The 18191-nt window shown below is 35.7% G+C and overlaps 1 protein-coding gene across 1 annotated transcript; it reads left to right on the forward strand.

The window, feature by feature from the left end:
- Positions 1-1121: 1121 nt before the first annotated feature.
- Positions 1122-13490, forward strand: LOC128213856 (RNA polymerase-associated protein LEO1-like). The gene is made up of 11 exons (XM_052919924.1): positions 1122-1173; positions 4307-4374; positions 4803-4839; positions 5059-5160; positions 5906-5983; positions 6580-6630; positions 7580-7706; positions 8366-8514; positions 10217-10334; positions 10772-10905; positions 12796-13490. Exons 1-11 carry the CDS (start codon positions 1122-1124, stop codon positions 13173-13175), a joined length of 1296 nt encoding a protein of 431 aa, XP_052775884.1. The 3' UTR covers positions 13176-13490.
- The last annotated feature ends 4701 nt before the right edge of the window (positions 13491-18191 follow it).

The following is an 18191-nucleotide window of genomic DNA, read 5'->3' on the forward strand; positions in this document are numbered from 1 at the left end:
ATATCATTTTGGAATCACTTGTTATGTAGATTTATTTCTTTAAAGCATTGACGATCGATCCTGGACAAAGTTTTTTTTCAAAAGACGCTGGGGTCAAAACTTGCACTATTCTAGAGGTTAAATCATATTAACATACCGGGGTAATAGTGTGATTCAAAGGTTTATTAAAAATATTTTGGCATATAGAGGTTGAGTGTCACATGATTGTACCTCAAAGGCCAAGGTCATACTTAAAGGTCATAACTTTTTGGAAGGTTGTGTAATAGATATTGGCACATAAAGGATTTGGGTCACTACTTCTTAGTCTTGTATTTGAAAACAAGTATAAAAAATGTGAAGAGCAGAATTTAAAACTCCAACAAACTGTAACCTGCACTTCTACTCGGGTTAGCAATTCAGGGTCATGTATTATTAACCAGATTTCCACATAGTGAAACCTGGTTATTAGAATGACGAACATCGTTGTTCGGGTGGGGGGCTGGTTAGCCGGGTCGGCGTCAAACCTAAGAAACTAAATTATTTCAGTAAGGGTTGACATATCTTGTCCAAACTTGGTCTATAGGAAGAGTTATTGGAGACCTTTCATGGGATTGCGTTTGGGGTCCCTAGAGTCGAGGTCACTGTTACTAAAAATATAAAAACGGTTGAAACTGAATAACTTTAGTAAGGGTTGACATATTTTGACCCAACTTCGTATAAAGGAAGAGTTTATGGATACTTTCCATGGGATTGCGTTTGGGGTCCCTCGAGTCAAGGTCACTGTTACTAAAAATAGACAAACAGTTGAAACTGAATTACTTCAGTTAGGGTTGACATATCTTGACCCAACTTGGTATAAAAGAAGAGTTTATGGATACCTTTAATGGGGTTGCGTTTTGGGTCAAGGTCACTGTTATTTAAAATAGAAAAACAGTTGAAACTGAATAATTTCATTCAGGGTTCACATATCTTGACCAAACTTAGTATATAGGAAGAGTTTATGGAGACCTATCATGGGATCGCCTTTGGGGTTTCTAGGGTCAAGGTCACTGTTACTAAAAATTAAAAGAATGGTTGAAACTGAATAACTTTTAGTCAGGGTTCACATAATTTTGTTAACCAAACTTATATAGGAAGAGTTAATGGAGACCATTCATGGGATTGCGTGTAGGGATTCTAGGGTCAAGGTCACTGGTACTGAAAATAGAAGAATGGTTGTACCTGAATAAACTTTGTCAGGGTTCACATATCTTTACCAAGCTTGGTACGGGCGGCGTCAAACCCACCTATGAAACTGAATAATTTCAGTAAGGGTTGTCATATCTCGACCAAACTTGGTCCATATGAAGAGTTTAGGAATACCTTTCATGGGATTGCGTTTGGGGTCCCTAGGGTCAAGGTCACTGTTACTAAAAATAGAAGAATGGTTGACACTGAATAACTTTATTTTGGGTTCACATATCTTGACCAAACTTGGTATATGGGAAGAATTTATGGAGACCTTTCATCGGATTTTGTATATGGCTTCTAGGGTCAAGGTCACTGTTACTAAAAATACAAGAATGATTGAAACTGAATAACCTTAGTCAGGGTTCACATATCTTGACCAAGCTTGGTACGGGCAGCGTCAAACTCCCCTATGAAACTGAATAATTTCAGTAAGGCTTGTCATATCTTGACCAAACTTGTTCTATACGAAAACTTTAGGGATACCTTTCATGGGATTGCGTTTGGGGTCCTTAGAGTCAAGGTCACTGTTACTAGAAATAGACAAACGTTTGAAACTGAATGACTTTAGTAAGGCTTGACATATCTTGACCTCACTTGGTATAATGGAAGAGTTTATGGAGACCTTTCATGGGATTGCGTTTAGGGTCACAGTTACTAAAAATAAAAGAATTGTTGAAACTGAAGAACTTTAGTCAGGGTTGACATATCTTGACCAAATTTGGCATATATGAAGCGTTTATGGAAACCTTTCATGGGATTGCGTATAGGGCTTCTAGGGTCAAGGTCACTGTTACTAAAAATAGAAGAATTGTTGAAATTGAATAACCTTAGTCAGGGTACACATATTTTGACCAAGCTTGGTACGGGCGGCGTCAAACCCACCTATGAAACTGAATAATTTCAGTTAGGGTTGTTATATCTTGACCAAACTTGGTATAAAGGAAGAGATTATGAATACCTTTGGGATTGCGTTTGGGGTCTCTAGGATCAAAGTTATTGTTACTAAAAATAGAAAAACAGACGCAGGCTGAAGTTCTGTCAATCATTGAAAACCTGGTTTCGTCGCATTGCGGCGTATCTTCTTATTATTTATCATATAAGACGGGGGCCCCTTTGGTAATGTGTCATATTCAGGCCTTTATGTTCGACTTGTAGTCCTCAAGCATACAATGCTCTTGCCCTCTGATCATGCTTAAACAAATGCTGACATTAGCACTTGTAAATCATTCGAGATAATTGTAAATGAAACTTTAACTCTAGTTGCGTCTTTAAGTTTTACCATGGAAGAGATCGAGTATCTATGCCAAACAACATGAAGGACAAGTACGGGAACAAATGACGTGGCATTCTTTTTTTCTTATTTTTAAGGTACACTACCGAAGTTCGAATATTTTTATAGGCCCAAAAGATACTTGATGGAATCAAATAATACGCTTTTCTGAAAATTTTGAACAAATTCAAGGTGATAAATAATATGATCAAAATTATATTACTATTAAATATTACACAGGCAAAAGGATTTGAACCTGGGTACACTAGGTCTAGTCGTGGAAGAAATCCATAGGAGGGGGGTAAGACTAGAGAGTTTTATGTAACATAATTCAGGTTTGTTTTCACCTACATGTACTTCAGACATAGCTATCACATTTGATGGCAGTTTTTGCTATCTGTCGGTAGAATATTCTGTCAAAACGGCCGTATTAGCAGGAAGGCTTTCTCTAAAAAGGCACACACTATGGCTCGTCTAACTTTGAAGGGGTCTTCTGTTGTGGTTGCACAAATTTATTTATTATGCCCCCTTCGAAGAAGGGGGATATATTGCTTTGCACATGTCCGTCGTTAGACCAAAGCTTGTCCGAGTGATAATTCGACAATTTCTGGACCTATGGACATCAAACTTGATATAAAGGTTAGGCCTGACCGTTAAATGAACCCTTTAGATTTTAAGGGTCATCGGGCCAAAGGTCAAGGTCACAGTGACCTTTAACGCGAAAATGTTAACAAAGCTTCTCCAGTGAAATCTCAACAATGCCTGGACCTATGATCATCAAACTTGACATGGAGGCTTGGCATGACCAGTAGATCACCTCCATTGATTTCAGGAGTCAAAGGTCAAGGTCACATTGACCTTATATACGAAAAGGTTTTTCGAGTGATAACTCGACAATGCCTGCACCCATGGCCCTTAAACTTAACTTTGGGTTGGCCTGACCAGCAGATGACATTTAGGGCGACCAGTTGATGACCCCTATGGATTTTGAGTTCATTGAGTCGAAGGTCAAGGTCATAACTCATATTCATTATTAAAATTTACGTCATATTTACTTATTCCCTGCTGCTAAGAGGATATTTTTATCTCTGAATATCAGTCATCATCTGAACATGATTAAAAACTGTACTTACTATCCTCACACTTTGAATGGTCATAATCTTAACTGCCTCAACGGCATACAATGTCAACGACAAATCGGCTGTCATTTCGGTCCATTTCATTCATAGGTCCAAATAATCTTGACAATATGTCGCAAGGGGAGGGGGCATAATGTTTGACAAACATATCTTGTTTAATGTTAAGTATACCGACGTCCACTTTGAGGTGCAGTGCCACAGTGTCCTTACGACATCGAACCAATTAATTTGCCCTTCCCTAAGTAAATGGACCACAGGGGTTTCTCTCTATTTTACCCTGAATATAATTGTTGTTTTTTCGAGAGAAACCCCTGTGATATAGACAGGACTTCAAAGGCACACTCTATTTTGACCAGTGTATTTGTTTATATTTAAATATAAAGAAATAAATTACTTACTACATTAAGCCTTCTCATTATCATTTTGACATAAAGCAAAACAGGTCAACAACAAATATATCATGAAATATATATAAAAATGTGTTCATTAACCGATGAACGAGACACTTCTGCCCTTTTGTTGCCAGGGCATTTGCATCCTAAGTTTGTATCATGTACTGGTAGCAGTTACCAATGTATTATAATAGTAGACACATTGAAGTGATTCCGTTAAAACTCTGCTGCATGAAAGAGAGATATTGTTTGATTATTTTGTTATACAAAAGCCTCTTAATTCCTCACTTTTCCAGGTAAAGCAACTCCCGGCAAGAATTTCAAAGGAAAAAACAAACCGAGACAAAATACACGGAGACCAGTGGTAATTGATTTTCCATTCCAGAATGTAAATGAAAGTCATCATGAAGACTACAGTTATATAGGAGTTTTGTCCCTTACTCATTTGTGAAAACACAGTTTAGGCTTAGACCTAATAAATCAGCAGTGGTTGCCATGGTTTTGCTGGAAATAATTTCTCTGTCATTTATATACAACTACACATACTGCATTAGTTACAAAATTCATAAAAATGTATAGATAACCTGCAATTGAATTTGTTGTTGCCACAGAGGCACAGACACATTTGATTTGTCACAGCAGATAACAACATTGTGTCATCAGATTTTCTGTCTTAGAAGTCCATTATGTATCCAAAATTGGAGTATGTTAAAAATGGAATACAAAACATTAATGAAAGAAATAGAATGATTATAGTTGTGCAAAGTTTACAGACATGGTTGTATATTTCAGGCTGATGGTAAAGGAGATGCCAGACAAACTCCTAAAGGTATCTGACCCTTCCAAAACCACAAGAAATGACCTTAACATGATACACTTACACTTAATTATATAGTTTCACTTTAAAGGGAAATATACCGTTTCGTGATCCAAACAACCATGCCATATTTTTGGTAATAAAGCTTCTTTCTTTTCTGTCAGTGTTGTATAAGTGCGCCGATTTTAGTTTTATTCATAATTATGTTAATTGCTTTTGAATGTTCTCCAGGTGAGAAGCCCAATAGAAAGCGTAAGGGGGAACCAAGAGGTGGTCCCAGTCCCAACAAGCAGCAGAAACAGGAACCAGCTGGAAACAAAGGGGAGAAAAAGAGTAAGTGTTCAAGAGATATTCAAAGGTCTCCGATTAAAGTGTTGTGATAACATGGTGTTACAAATTCAATGTTGTGGTTCCAGTAACCCGACTGTACCTATATTTAAGTCCCGACCCTTAAAATTCTGTTTTAAAATTGCTTGTACAAATTCAAAATGTTTTGGGGGGGTTTAGCTGTAAGGAAAAAAAATGTTTTCCCAACCTGCAAGTTTTTTCTTGTAACCAAACTGAAATAAAATTATGGAATTGGCAGAAGATAGGTCAAACTTCCCTTATGTTATCGATTTAATCATGTGAGAACAATGAAATGATTCTATTTCTAATTTGCATGTAAATAAGAAAAATATTGCTAGGTGTTTAAGGGCTTTTCTGCCCCATGTATTGGACAAATATCAGACTTATTCCCAACACGATGTAGTCTATATAAATCACCAGAAGATCCCAATAAGTATAACAGTTTGGGCTATTTAACCATCCTGAAAAGGAGAATGAACATCTTGACAGGTAATAGTACTAACATTAATCGCACATTATTTTCCTAAATGTTACCAAGTAATTAAGATGATTTCATGTATTTATGTATTGCTCAAAGTCAAGGTACTAAGTCAGGCCGGGTCGAACTCGTATGGATGAAGGATGTATTTATACTATGTCCTTACTTCACAGATGTATATTAATGAAAGTTTGTGCAAGCGTAGGCCCCTGTACTAGTTGTGTAGTAACATGTAACTACATTCCATTCCAGAAAAGAAGCGAGGAGGTGTCAAGCGTAACAAGGGTATCACCGACAATATGCCCATAAAAAACATCCCAAACCTCACAGGTCAGTGATAAGGCTCTTTATTATTACCAATAACCCTGTTGCATTGTGTTGGAATGGAAGTATTTTTTTATAAAGGTACTTGCTCATTATTTTGTAAAATATATTTTGTGTGACAAAATAAAGGGTGGCAAATCATTAGGAGTGATAATGCTAATTTTCACTTACTTTCCTTGTTGTTGCATGATTGGTTGATTGACATTATCGTGTGATGTTATCAATGGTGTGTTAGGAGGTTAAGAGGTCAAAGAATCTACCACTTTTGTAAAAGTCCTGTTGGCCTTTTGATTTAGGCATTGTTTTTTTTCGGGGGGGGGGGGGGTCTCTTGACTTTACCGGCTTGGGTTCGCACCCACTTAAAGTAAAAATACTTTTTATACAATAACTGTATTTATTCTGCAATTTTGCTATCATGGAGTAAAATAATAATGAAATATGCGTGTTTTAGATGCATTACTGGGAAAACTAATTTTGGTCCAAAAAAAATGGGCTACTACCTTTATATATTCATGTTATAAAAACTGAAATGTAGGCTGTTGTCAAAACGATTTATATGATATAACTATTAAAATGTTTTAGGCCTATTTCTATCATTTCAGAACTTCTGCAGAAAGCCACACATGCCCAGAGAGCCGCACAGAAAGAACTTGGTAAGTAATTTATACACAAAACTTGAGACAAGTAATGTACATTATTTATTTTAATGTTCATGTTTTGACCATTTGTGTGAGGTTAATATTTGTTATGCGAAAATGATCACTTCCATATCTGAGCTTTTTTAGCAAAAATTGGCATCAGGCTTACCCTTTCTGTTTTGCAGAAATTTAAGCTTAAAGATTTCAATTTAATACCATAAAACAGTTTGGGGATTGGTCATGGAGAAGAAATTTGGTGAATTTTAATGTTTATCTTCTTGTGTTATTAATTTTTCAATAGTCAGTTTTTGTCAAAGATGAATTTGGAGTATTGCGATAGCCTTTGGGTGTGGTCTGTGTCACAGTTTTAATCTGTGTCAAATTTTTAACTTTAGCCATAACTTAAAAAAACCTTTGCAAGATATCTACATGGAATTGGTTACAATGTTGCCAGACACCAATTGCACATGTTCATCTAAGCCCATAACTCCGGCATTAATTATTATGTTGCCCGTGTATCAACTGAATAAAACATCTCGACCAGCTCTGTGGAGCACTTCTCCTTTTGAATTAGCTATTTCGACTATCTTTCATGGAATGTAATTCTATTTTATCTTCCTTAGAACAAAAACAGTTGTGAAATTAAATATAGCAAATGGTGGAATTTTGACAATTTTGTCAATTGGGAAATCTTGTAATTTTGGCCACATATATTATTTTTAAGGTTTAAGTTTTGAATTCAGAAGGTGATAGCATTGGAATATTATAGCCCTAAGAAAGTGTCTACAGTATGCACATCAACTGTCTATTATTAACTTAACCTCCCTTCTACCACAAGTATAATTGAATTGTTAGAAAAGAAATTATCAATTGCTAAAAGTCGACTAGAAAATCTTGATTTGCCGTGTTCAAAGTACTATATACGAATTGTAATGATGGTTTACATGTGATAGTTTCTTTCCAGACAAAACCGACCGGTGTAAGCTGTTCGTGAAGAATTTCCCAATAAGTTACAAGGAGCCAGAGTTGAAAGCTCTGTCAAAAGACATCTCTGCGGTAGACATCCACCAAAATAGAAAAGGCAACTTCAGGTACTTTGATGTGGATTTAAAGTTTTGTGAAACACATTATCAAATATAAATATCTGCCAGATATGTTACAAATTACAATGGCTATAGGTACCGTATTGTAAGGATTCAAGCCTAATGACCCAAATTATAATTTTGATAACTTAGTGTTTGTTTTCTATAGAATACTGTATATCAAGACTGTTAAAGACATAAGTATTGGTGGTGGTGGTGTCAAGACTTTTAATTTCTCTTATAGGGACATTTTGTAAAATAACTTGCCACATGTGTTTGACATATCAAAACAATGTGTCACCTGCACGGCATGAGTCAATGTCACACTAATCTAACGTTGCATATAAAGACATACAGTACAGGTGATCGTGTCTGGGCTGTTCTCATGTTTGGACAGACTTTGAAATATCTTGCCACATGTGTTTGACATATCAGGAAGAGGTGTTGATTGTAAGACATGGGCCCTGCCTAAGGGGCTTCAAACAGTCTGTCCATTTGGCTCAATTCCTTTCTTCATCCATACATTTTAGTGACATTTTTCTTCCTTTCTAAATGCCCTTTTAATCACACTTGAGTACCACAGCGAGGGCTTTCGTCACTTACAGTGACAGCTCTTAGTTTTTGTTATACTTTTTTCAAATAATCCAACTGTTTTATTAACTATTCAGGTTTGGATATCTGACCTTCTCATCAGAGAAAGTAGCAGAAACGAATCACAAAGCCCTGCAAGGCAAGGAATTAGATGGAACCAAGCTGTATGTAGACTTCTGTGGAACAAAGGCAAAGAAGGGTGTCAGCAGTATAAAGGAGGGAAAATGTAAGCTATTTACCGCCACAAAGGCTTCAGTGAAGAGTATTGTAACACTCATAAGCCTTATTAAACTGCTAGTTTTCAGTATTTACCCAAACGTTTCATGTTGTAGGGTTTGAATTGATGTTGTTAATGATACTTATAATAACCATACTATACATGTAATGTTTCTTTGCAAAATGAAAACTCGCAAAACTTATGAGTCAATGCCATACATTACATATGCTAATATTCATTTCTAGTTAGTTTTGTCTTGTAGTAGAGTTGTCAATTTTACCATAGAATGGTGGTCAGGAATTCTAATTATAACATAAAAGTATGGCGATCAATGGATTTTTTTTTTCCAAGTTCAAAGAAAACAGTGTGATTAAAATAAGGTTGTCCTTGGGCAGGGGGGGCACCCAATACTTTATTTGCAATGATGGATAGTGATGAAACCTGGTGTGATGAGCTAACTTGGGGAGGGGATTGGGTCACTGTAACTAAAAATAGAAGAATGGTTTTGGCCCTATAACTTAAGTCAGTATTGATTGATAGTAAATAAACTCTGGGTGTAGGTAGCTTTTGTGAAAAGCAAGCTTGGGATTGCTTTTAGGTTGGGGTCAAGGTCACTATTACTTAAGTTAGTGAAAATGTTTTCTGCCCAATATTTAAGTTTGGATTTGATGGATAGGGATTGATTTTGGTTTGTAGGTTACTTATGTGATGAGCTATCTTATGATTACTTTTGAGGTGGATGGAGTCGAGATCTAGGTAACTAAGAGTAGAAAACTAGTTTTCAACCAATAACTTCGGTTAGTGTTGATGGATAGTAAGTGAACTTTTAGTGTCGGTAGGTTGCTTGAAGAGTAAGCAAGGGATTATTTTGATGGGGTGCGGTCAAGGTCACTGTTACAAAAATTAGAAAAATGGTTTCCGCTGTTAGGATTGGTGGATGAAGAATAAACCTTGTTTACAATTTTATCATCTGGTGTCTAACCTGTTTAACTTTATTAATGTTTATGGTTGTGTCTCTTTTTCATCAAAGAAAATAGAAAGGCGCTGGGTTTTTTTAATTCATATAATAAATAAAGGGCTGTAATTTCAAATTTCTCGTGTGAAAACCCTGGTCTGTTGCATTGCAGCACATCTAGTTTATGTTACTGTTGAATGGACATTGGCATCATCATTTATACTTGTTTTATACCAAACTTTGCAAAGCTCATAAATTAAAGAACCATGCACTTTATGTTCTTCCTGTGCTAAAGAATTGTTCATTTCAATATGTATGTCTTATAGTGACCATAAAAATAAAGTCATAACAATCCTTGACAAAATACAAAAAAATCAGATTTAATTGTATATGTACATGTTTATAGAAATACATATAACTATAAAAAAAAAACCTATAAGTCATGTTTGTGGATTTTTTTTATACCTGATTTCTTAAATCATCACCAAAATAAAAAGAACTATAGAGTTTTAATCATTTGACATAAGTTAATCAAAAGAATGTGGAAAACAGAATAAATCAAATTTATTTAAACAATTTGTTTCAATATTTAAGAAAAAATTACTGTAGTGTAAATGTACCGAGCAAAATAGGACATCTCAACAAGATCACAGATATAAGCTGTTTGTAAGGTCTCAAATCCATTTTGTCGTGTACAATATTTTGTACGGAGATGTTACAGGCCAAATATCTCATGTTTATCTTTTTCTATTTCAGTGATTGATCCGTTCAAGCTGTATATAAGCCACATCAACCAATCAACAAGCATAAGTGAACTCAGAGGACTGTTCCCGGAATCTGTTGAAATCTGGATCAGAATCAGTGAGAACGCAAAGTAAGAGAATGGTTATAAGGAAAGGAAGATTTATATATTATTGCAGGAAGTAACATTTGGAAGACATTGCAAGTCTCCACGACAATTTTTTTTTTGTTTGAAGTAATTTGTTTGGTTATTAAAGGTATTACCATTTGATATCGGTCTGAACTAAAATTAAAGCAGGCTTATTAATTTGGTATACAAATAGGAGCTCTAAGTGACTGGGACATGACCTCATATTTAAAAAGCCTATTTGGTACAACCCAAAAATTAACTTGATGCATTAAATAGAGAAAGAGCTATCCTGACTTATTTGTTAAGCCCGTAACTATTCCGTTCCATTTAAACCATATGTAATACAACCAGATGAACAGAGGTATTAAAGTTGGTAAAATACAGTAGTCCATTAGTTTGGAATAGTTTACGGGAATTTTCAAGTTCTTGTTACTCTACAGGAATGCTATGGTATTCTTTGAGAGTGCTGCCAAAGCGATGAAGAAGCTAGGGGCTGTTGGTGAATACCTTGCCTTTTACGGGCTCATCTGCCTCAATAAGGAAGGACAACCTCTCACACGGGATGCAGAACGAGGTAAGTCTCGCCACCCGTATTAACTTTTAAGTTTTAACATTAGTATCTATATTTTATTATGCCCCCACAAAGTGGCGGCATATAGGGTTGCCCTTGTCCGTACGTACGTCCCGAAGATTGTTTCCGATCTAATTCTTGAAAACCGTTTGTCCAATCCTCACCAAACTTTAAACACATGTTTGTGACCATAATATCTTGATCAAGTTCGATAGTCATGGAAATCGCTTTAGTCATTTAGGAGTTACGGCCCTTTTTTGCCAAAAATTCCCGAAGATTGTTTCCGATCTAATTCTTGAAAACCGTTTGTCCAATCCTCACCAAACTTTAAACACATGTTTGTGACCATAATATCTTGATCAAGTTCGATAGTCATGGAAATCGCTTTAGTCATTTAGGAGTTACGGCCCTTTTTTGCCAAAAATACTTCAAAAATATATGTTTCCAATCTAATTCTTGAAAAGTATGTGTCCAATCCTCACCAAACTTTACATACTTGATTGTGACCATAATATCTTGATCAAGTTCGATAGCCATGGAAATCGCTTTTGTCATTTAGGAGTTACGGCCCTTTATTTGCAAAAAAAGACTTGAAAAATACGTCCCGAAGATTGTTTCCGATCTAATTCTTGAAAACTGTTTGTCCAATCCTCACCAAACTTTTAACACATGTTTGTGACCATAATATCTTGATCAAGTTCGATAGCCATGGAAATCGCTTTAATCATTTAGGAGTTAGGGCCCACAGATTATCCTGAATAATCATTATGGCTTATTTTCTGTGACAAAAAATCGAAGTGGGGGCATCCGTGTCCTATGGACACATTTCTAGTTCACCATGAAACTACAGGACAAGTCCAGTAGCATTCAAAACCTACGTTGTTGCACAACATCATATGAGGGCTATTCCATTTAAACATACAAACCGCATCAGGAAGGCGCAATAAGCAAGGCCATTAGAGAATATTTTTTGAAACTTGTATCAACGAGTGAATAGAAATCTAACCCATTTATTATGCCTTCTTGGCATAGGTTGTATGTTTAAATGGAATGGCAATTAGCCGGCCTCGAAATTCAACCACACTTTTCCGCATAGGTGAGTAAGACAAAATGACCTCTATTGATTTTGAGGTCAAATGTCAAGGTCACAGTGACCTTAAGGTGAAAAAAACGGTTTCCTCTCATTACATAGAGAAACTTCATACTTGGTGTGCTAGTTGGTGATACATAGATGACCCCTAATGGTCACAGTGACCTTCGGGTGAAAAACGGACTTCTACAGAACGTGAATTGCGCAGCAGTATTAAAGTGGCAAGGACTAGATAAAAAACACTACTATCATTGAGCGAATCAAAAGTTTATTGTCTTTGATAGACAATTTGAGTGGCTGCATTGCAAACTATCTTATGTGCAAACAATGTTATCTGATTTTATTGATAAAAAAATGAAAATGTAGGGCTAGTCATTTTTGTGTGGGGCGAGTAGAAGTTCGGATTCACTCGCCCTGCAGGGCAAGTGACATTCAACAAATGTTTGTAAGGCCTGCTAAAAAGAAACTAAATTGCCTGATTATGCTATATGTAACAAAGTTGGCAGAACAAAGAGTTACTAAGGTTGTCACATAACATTCGCTAGGTATACAAAGTTGGTGTTAGTTGGGTATTCAAGATGAAATAACTTCATTATTAGCCATGTGGACAAATATGCAAAACAAATAATATCAAGTCTGTCCATTAACAGCTGTTTGTTAAAAAACCTTTCCTGTGATGTAACTTGGTAAAAAATGCAATTGAAGGAGTATGCTGTTGGTACAAAATGTGTAAATCTTATGGCAAGCTGATGTCCCGATGAAAATATATAGCTTTGAAAATATTTTTATTATTACATTTCCAGAATTTGTTACAAAAAAGAAAGTAGGTTACAAAATGGAAAGATTTGATGAACCAGGCAATAACATGGAGGATGATGACAATGATGATGAAGAGGAGGATGACGACGATGATGATGAGGAGGAAGAAGAAACCATAAAAAAAGTTGTAAAAATGGAAAGATTTGATGAACCAGGCAATAACATGGAGGATGATGACGACAACGATGATGATGAGGAGGAGGAAAAAGAACCCATCAAAAAAGTTATAAAAAAAGAACAGAAGAAAGGGAATAAAAATATTGTGAAACAAGAAGATAAAGATGATGATGACGATGAGGAGAAGGAGGAGCTTGTAGTTTCAACAAAGGTCAAAATAGAAAAGAATGATGAATGGTGTAACTGAAAATGTTGTGGATGATGATGATGATGATGATGATGATGATGATGATGATGACGACGACGACGATGATAATGTTGAATGACTTTAGGTTAAAATCCTGGGCAGTTGCACATTAAGTGAATCTGAAATACCCATTGATTGCATTTTATCAACATTTTATCAACATTGTATATAGTGTCATGACACTCACGATTTTACAAAGCATTGGAAAATGCTGTAAAAATGGGCAGCATTCTAGTATTTATATTTTCGACTAGTGCTGTAAATTTGTTTAAGAAATTGTTAATGGATTTCATTAATAAAAGACTAACCCCCTTACTCTATCTTTATTCCAGAATGATTGTAGCTCACCTACTTGAGCTATTGTGATCACCCGGTGTCTGACTTAAACATATCTGGATTCAAATATCATTTTGGAATCACTTGTTATGCAGATTTTTTTTGCTAAAAGCATTGCCGAGTGATCCTGGACCAAGTTTTTTTCATTAGACGCTGCGATAAAAAAAACTTGCACTATCCTAGGGGTTACATCATATTAACATAAAAGTATGTGATTCAAAATTTTGATTAAAACAATATCATTAATGATGATAATAATGATGGTTAAACCACCAAAGCTCGGCATAAAACACCGTCTGTCCGTCCGTCCTTCCTTGCAGCCATTTTTGTCTGTTCAGACTAATTTGTCTACATGGTGCGTTATTCATATAATCTGGCACTGATATTGAGCATACAAAGACGACTATGTCCCTCCCTCTTAGGTCACCGTCACATGGGTTATCATTAGGGATTGCTGCACATAGTGAAGAGATGGTTGTGTGGGGACCAACTTGGTAATGTTAAGGGATTTTAAAATAACTTGGCACATAGAAAACGAGTGTTACATGCACGATTGTGAAGGCAAAGGTCGTACTTAAAAGGCTCTATCATTTTGGAACGTTATGTTGAAAATATCCGACACATAAAGGATTGGGGTCAGTACTTCTTAGTCTTGTATTTGAAAACCAGTGACGAGCAGAATTTTAAAAATCTCTAACAAACTGCAACTTGCACTTCTACTTTGGTTAGCAATTTAGGGTCATGTATTATTATTTTTTGTCATAAAAGATTTTGGCCACTTTGGTTATATGTGATATTCTGGACTTTGTGTTGGCCTTGTAGTCCTCAAGCATACAATGTTCTGGCCTTGTAGTCCTGCTTAAACAAATGCTGACAATATCACTTGAAAACCATTGGAGATCATTGTAAACAAAACTTGCTTCTGTTAGTTTACTATTTAAGAGATTGAATATCATGCTATTGCAAACAACATGAAGGACAAGTACAGGAACAAATGACGTGGCATTCTATTTTTCAAGGTACACTACCGAAGTTTGAATAATCTATTTTAGGCCCAAAGCGACTGTTTTGATGTAATCAAATAAAACGCTTTTCAGAAAATTGCAAAAAAATCAAGGTGATATATAGTATGATAAAAAATAATGTTACATATAAAAAATACACAAGCAACAGGATTTGAACCTTAATACACTAGGTCCAGTCGGGGGAGATCACCATAGGAGGGGATAAAACTACAGGGTTTTATATAAATATCTAAAATAACTGTGGTCTCACGCCTACATAAAAGTACTGGCGAAGATCTGTGAGTCGGTAAATAAACAGTATTCTTGGGAGAGTTATCAAATAAATTTGCGAAAACGCTATTAGTTTATGCTTGTAGAGCGATTGCACCATGGAGATACCTTCCTTCTGAACATGCATGCGACGTATACATTTGTTTTATTGAAAAAATCTTGTAGAACTGAGCTCGTTTCCATACATATGTCTCAATCCGAAATCCGCTAACCTTCATAACTTGTGAATGATAAAGATTGTATGAAATTTTAAAATATTTAATATGTAAAAAATAAACGTTATAATGTCAAAACATTATTTTCGAAACAGCTTTGTCGAAGTGTTTGATGAAACTAATCACCGTATCAAACTTCTGTTATAACACGAAGGCGGGTCTCTGTAAGCGGCATAGACTACCCTTTGTTTTATTTAAAATGGTGTAGTAAAAGAAAAGTTATCTTGTATTTAAGTCTTTATTTTAGGAAATATGTTGCTTTCCGACGTAGCATATATGACGTAATTTATCACGTGGTATACACACGCTGGTGTATTGGAACAATGATCCATTCATCGATTTTGGCTTCTCATTCAGAGGAATCAGTGCCTGTGTGCATGCTTGAATTGTAATTACATATGAAATGAATTTGTGTTGCATACATCATGTTTGAATCTTGTCTCATGCATATTTATCTTTTCAGTTTGGCATTTATTATAGCATTGATTTTACATTAGTGTGCATGTTTTCGAATATGTGTAGGGGATCAGTTGAAAGTGCCGAGGAAGACGACAACATGTTGGTACAGTTCAAACGAATCGTATTATAACAAGTGTCTCAATGGTCAAATTAGTTTCGTCCCAGTTGAAGCCGGTGTCACGTTGTAAAGTGACCCCCATAGATTAATCACCCCCTGGTCATTATTTTAGTAGAATAATGACCCCTTTCTATAAAATACTGAAATCCCTTATAAAATAATGATCCCCGATTTTATCTATAAAATATTGACCCCAACCTAACCCATTGCTAACATACTCTTTATCAAATCAAGTCACTGTCGTGTTTCTATTGCTTATATTTGGTGTTGTTGTTGTTGTTGTTTTTGAAATTTATTAATGCAGCGAAAAAATAAGCCATTTTTACTCCTGAAACAAAAAAGGAATATAAAAAGTCTGAATCGTACAAAATGAAGGAGAGGTGTCCTTGTATATGAATACCACATATCAGGGCAATACAATATCATTTTGACCCCCTATAGAATAACGACCCTCTAACCCTAACCCATCTAAGGTACACTTACAACATAATTATCCCCACCGATAGGTATCGGAGGAGAATATGGTAATGGCACCCGTCCGTGCGTGCAGCATTTTTTTTTGTGACCGCAACTCTTCATTCATTATTAGACGGAATTGATTCAAACTTTCAGGGATTACTACTACCGAACAACATCTTATTGTCATGGGCGTCACAGGTCATCAAATATGGGACTTCCCCACAACCGATTTGCATATTTTATGCCTTATGCTGATATAATTGTTTACTTTTTCTACTTAAAAACGCATGAAAAGTGACAAGAATACCCCAAATCCAAAGAAGGATGTCTCTTCAACAATATACTGAAATTTGAATAATTTCTAATGACGAGGAGCGTCACAGGTAATAAAACCACTGGGCTTCCCCGCACCCGTTTCGCCCATTTTTGGAGGTATATATGAGTGACATATAGGTGACTTAAAGAAGGTTAATGTTATTTGACATCACTTTCAGGTGTGGCATAACACATTGTGCTTTTCCACGTATGAATTGCCTATTTAACAATCTTGCAATAGAAAATGAACTATTTTACGGTCAATAGCATTTTTTGTAATGAACCCGAGAGCCCATGCTATTACGAAATTAGTGTAACATGTAGGTTGCAATAACAAAATGATGTTTCTTCTAAAATTTGGTACAAAATCACCGTTACTATAAGTTCCAGAATGCTGACACTACATTGTACAGAAGGTAAATTAATAATTAGATACATGTATGCGTAGCATAGTGCGATGTCACGAGGTTACGAGGCTGTTAAAGGTACTATCTCAACGAATCTTGGAAAAATAAAACTTAAGCCTTTTGAAATACTTGAAGCATGATACCTTTATAGGTACAAAAAGATTTAGATCCTAAACTATGTTCTGAACAAAAAGTTTATCAAATTTATATCTGGAGAAGCAAAGAAACAAATCTTCTCCGTAAAATAGGCTATATAAAGGCCCCAACTCGATGACGAACCAGCATATAAAAAAATATTTCCAAATGGTTCTATATTCGTAAACGCTTTATTTCTAAAGGATGATCTCAATTTCTATCAAGAAAACATGACCAGAATCATTTCCGATGACTAATAAAAGATGATAATACACTGTAACAGAAATCTCAAACTCCAAGGAACATCAGTCACATTGCCAGGATTTAGTACTTCGTTTGCGCTGATGATTTACACTTTTAAGCTTTTGTGTGTGCTTAAACTTAAACTTAAATAGTTCGAAAATATTAATTGATATAATTTACAACCGTGCATTTAAATTTCATGTCGATCTGAATATGTTAAAATTGAACATACATGGCATCATTGCATTATTTGTTCATACTAACAGTTCGAGGGGTGAAAGCGAAAAGGTTCTATCTTCTTCTTTATTTAATGTCACTTAGAACCTTTTCGCATTCACCCCTCGATTTACTGCAGGTCGTGGTGCCCGTGCACAGTTTCCAAAACCTTTTTGCATTTCATAATTGGACTGAAGTTTCCACTCTGGCCTAGCATATCTTTGGGAGCAGGTATACGTGTATTTGTTAAATCGCACCGAATTCTAACATGTTTTTTCTGACCACTTTCATCAATGTTTCCAAGTGCAGTTTAATCTTATTGCACTTAAATACTTTTTGCAATATATGTGCGTTCAATAACACTATTTATATGAAAAACTGACCACAGAAACAAGTACAGTACTGAAAAGTTTAAACATAACCCCCTTTTAATGGCACTGGGTCAAGCCAAAGACGTAGAACACAAAAACAAACAGACCCAACCCAGAAACATGGAACAACAGCACAAAACTCTACAAGCAACACAGTACATAGCCCGACTGTGGCACAACACATACCCTGCTTGGAGCAAGTACACTGTGTTTATTAAACTCAAGACTAATCCTATTCTATGTTTTGCATAAATGAAATGAAATAGAAAACATAAAATCAATCTATCTATTTATATTGCCCAGAACATAGTGCATGAAGGTAGACGAAAGTGAAGGAAATCAACTTATTTGGCAGATGTATTTGAATAGTGTTATGTAGCCGTCAAAACCGAAAGTAGATTTTTGCTGGAAATCTCGCGCCGGGAACCATTTCAACATGCAAAGCCG

The sequence above is a fragment of the Mya arenaria genome, chromosome 13 (assembly GCF_026914265.1).
Source record: "Mya arenaria isolate MELC-2E11 chromosome 13, ASM2691426v1".
Lineage (NCBI taxonomy): Eukaryota > Metazoa > Mollusca > Bivalvia > Myida > Myidae > Mya > Mya arenaria.